General features: G+C 34.0%; 1 protein-coding gene across 1 annotated transcript in view; it reads left to right on the forward strand.

Moving 5' to 3' along the window:
- LOC116082245 (isopentenyl-diphosphate Delta-isomerase 1) overlaps positions 1–430 on the forward strand; it is a 5,458-nt gene that overhangs the window by 2,368 nt on the left and 2,660 nt on the right. Inside the window, exon 4 of the mRNA XM_031359110.1 lies at positions 328–430. This exon is cut by the window's right edge and continues 31 nt beyond it. Within this exon, the coding sequence (XP_031214970.1) occupies positions 328–430 (103 nt within the window). The remainder of the gene's footprint in view (positions 1–327) is intronic.

A 430-nucleotide genomic window follows, 5' to 3' on the forward strand; every position in this document is an offset into this window, starting at 1 on the left:
TGAATAAGCTAGATTTGGTGGAAACTATTTAATCTGACTGAACTTCTTGGAGCCAAGGTCCAAAAGAAATAAGCAGGCACATGGCTTCACTTAGATTTTATATTAAATAATCTTATCCACTGAGTATAATCTTAATATCTGAATTATCTGTATATTTTGACCTTGATTAAGAAAGCTTTAAAACTTACCCATAAATGTCTTTTAGAAAATACTTCTAGGAACCTGTTATAATTAAAATTCTATTTACCTGATTACTTATAAAAGTTTTTCCTTGGTCTTTCAAGATTTTGGAAAAAATTCTCCTTTGTTCATATTACTATTTCCCAGGATGCTTCACCAACAGTTGCTGTAGTCATCCATTAAGTAACCCAGGCGAGCTGGAAGAGAACAACGCCATTGGTGTGAAGCGAGCAGCACAGAGGCGCTTAAA

This window comes from Mastomys coucha, unplaced genomic scaffold, assembly GCF_008632895.1.
Source record: "Mastomys coucha isolate ucsf_1 unplaced genomic scaffold, UCSF_Mcou_1 pScaffold7, whole genome shotgun sequence".
NCBI lineage: Eukaryota > Metazoa > Chordata > Mammalia > Rodentia > Muridae > Mastomys > Mastomys coucha.